Source organism: Schistocerca nitens, chromosome 2, assembly GCF_023898315.1.
Source record: "Schistocerca nitens isolate TAMUIC-IGC-003100 chromosome 2, iqSchNite1.1, whole genome shotgun sequence".
In the NCBI taxonomy this organism is placed as follows: Eukaryota; Metazoa; Arthropoda; class Insecta; order Orthoptera; family Acrididae; genus Schistocerca; species Schistocerca nitens.
This window is the reverse complement of record NC_064615.1, coordinates 1066256820-1066259414: the sequence shown is the minus strand read 5'-3', so window position 1 is coordinate 1066259414 and position 2595 is coordinate 1066256820. Positions and strand designations below refer to the sequence as shown.

Here is a 2595-nt window from a genome sequence, read left to right as displayed (position 1 = left end):
AATAATACATGTTCATAAACAAAGAATGTTAATTTATAATTAATTAAAATCTGGATCGGTGCAGCGATAACTACTCAGAAAAGAAAACGAAAAATACACAAAATGCTGATACAAAAAAGAATTAAAGTCTTAAGCAAACATAATTGTGATGGTCCCTTCAGATTTCTTGAAAACGGTGAACAAAATCGGTGATATTAGACAAACCGGATTCAGTTGTGTCGACCTTCAAATCTTCCATCTGCTGCTGTTCTGAATAGTGAGACGCTGTCTGTTGGCCTGAATCAGTCGATATATATGGCGATGAAGAGTGAGAAAAAGGTGCTGTACTGTACGGCGCTGAATTATTTAAAGAAGATGACATCGAAGGTGTCTGGCTCCTTACGTTCATTATTTCTTCTTCTGCAAGTGACACAGCCTGGAAAAGTTGACCTCTGATTCTGTGTTGGTAACTTTGAGGCATGTTTTTAGTCAGCTGATACATAGAGATAAAAAAATTGTAAAGAGGGTCATCTTTGATGCAGTGTGACTCCAACGCTCTTCTTTCTTCTTCTCTTTGTCTTGCTCTGTCCTCACGCTGTTGCATTGATTGTTTTAGCAGAATTACAACGTCTTCCTGTTTTCTTTTCCTTGATTGATTTCTTTGAATAACTGGAGTTGAAGTAGCGGTGTGATGTGCTATGCACTCCGTTCCTATGCTCCTACTAGATACTTCGTTGCTGTCGTAGTTATTAATATCTAGACTTTGCTCATTCGCCTCATTGTCGAGTGAGTTGTTATCTTCTAATTCCTTGCTGATGTTTTAGTTGTAGCTTGTGAGGTGTGATCACTGTCATCACCTAGATTACTATCACGTGGACCAGCTGTCATAAAAGGTTCAAGAAATGACATCTGGTTTTGATATCTCCACGGCTTGATATTCTCAGCAGCAGCTCCGCTTTTCATATATTTCACCTGTCGTCGTCGTGCATCTCGATAGCTGCCTCTCAGCTTCAGCCACGAATTTTTTGTCTCTTCCCCTGCAATAATTAACAACGTATAACTAATAAGGCATTAATGTTGTCCCATAAAGATAGACAAACTAAAGATAAGCAATATTTACCTATAGTGTTTGGATAAAGACATATTTGCAATCTACTTTTATCGTTCCACATTAACAATATACTTTCGTTTTGTTTCAGATATTTAGCCTCTGATGACAGCTACAAAAGTATTGCGTATAACTATCTCTTGGGAGATCGAACTGTATCTAATATTGTAAAAGAAGTAGCTACCGCTGTATGGAAAGAAATGCAACCAAAGTATTTAGCAGAACCTACAACAGAGACATGGAAATCAGTCGCTTCACGTTTTGAACATAGATGGCGATTCCCACACTGCGTTGGTGCAGTCGATGGAAAACATGTTCTTATTAAAAAACCGGGCAAAAGCGGATCATTGTACTTTAATTATAAACATACATGCTCCATCGTTTTGATGGCGACGGTTGACGCAGATTACAAATTTATCACCGTTGATGTTGGCGCAATGGGACGATTCAGCGATGGACATGTATTTGCTAGCAGTGTGTTGGCCAAGAAAATGAGAAAAAACACGTTATTACTTCCCATTCCTGAACTAATACCTACAATTTCTGATCCAATGCAGTATGTGTTGGTGGGAGATGAAGCTTTCCCATTGTCGGAAAACATTATGAGACCATATCCTAAGAGACAGGTTACCGACAATTACGAACATCAGGTCTTCAATGCCAGACTTTCTCGAGCACGACAAACTGTGGAATGTGCTTTCGGTATACTATCATCACGTTTCCGTGTGTTCAGGAAACCATTTGAAACCAAAGTCGACACAGTGAAAGATGTTGTGAAAGCAGCCTGCGTTCTGCACAACTATTTACGATCTTCAGTAGTAGTTGCAGATGACTTAAATGACATCGAACCGTTGCCAGCAACTCAGTTACTTCGTGTGCAAGGGAACAGGAGGAGGACTTCATCAACTGCCTTCAAAGTGAGGAAAAATTTCACTGAATATTTCAACACATGCGGAGCAGTTCCATGGCAACATCAGTCAGTTCTGCTTGGTAATTATTGACAATATAGCAACTTCCAATTATTGTACCATTATTGTGCTCCACAGGTTATGTACTCAAGCGAAGTACACTGTGATATGTATTAACTAAAAAATTGTGAAATAAATATTACAGTACTTACCGTCTTTCAAATTCAGATCCTTTGCTATATCACCCCAATTCCGGTTCTTGAGTTTGACCTTCATGTAGTCTGCGTGTTTTGTGTCATACAGCTCTCTGTGTTCCCTCACTGCCTCTATTAATTTTTCTTCTGCCATGGTGAGAAGTAAACTATTCATCCACTGCACAACGCCCGCTGCACAGCAGAATAGCCTGTGTACTGTCAGTAGCCGTGAATAATAAACGCGACAAGAATGCAGAAGCTAGCCAGGTGTGCCTTGTGGAAGTTCACGTCGTTCGAAAAACATTGTCACGATTGTTGCCTGTCGTTGTCTGAAATACTTTTCAATAAATTAAATATATCAAATCGCCGCACATTTTCAAAGATACTCACACTTTCGGAATAATAC

The 2595-nt window shown here is 39.3% G+C and overlaps 1 protein-coding gene across 1 annotated transcript; it reads right to left on the bottom strand.

Annotated features, from left to right (window-relative positions):
- Positions 1-780: 780 nt before the first annotated feature.
- On the bottom strand, positions 781-2343 carry LOC126235546 (uncharacterized). Its single transcript, XM_049944263.1, has 2 exons — positions 2208-2343; positions 781-1016 (listed from the first exon to the last, which is right to left on the bottom strand). The coding sequence occupies exons 1-2, from the start codon at positions 2341-2343 to the stop codon at positions 781-783; spliced, it is 372 nt and encodes a 123-aa protein (XP_049800220.1).
- Positions 2344-2595: the final 252 nt, after the last annotated feature.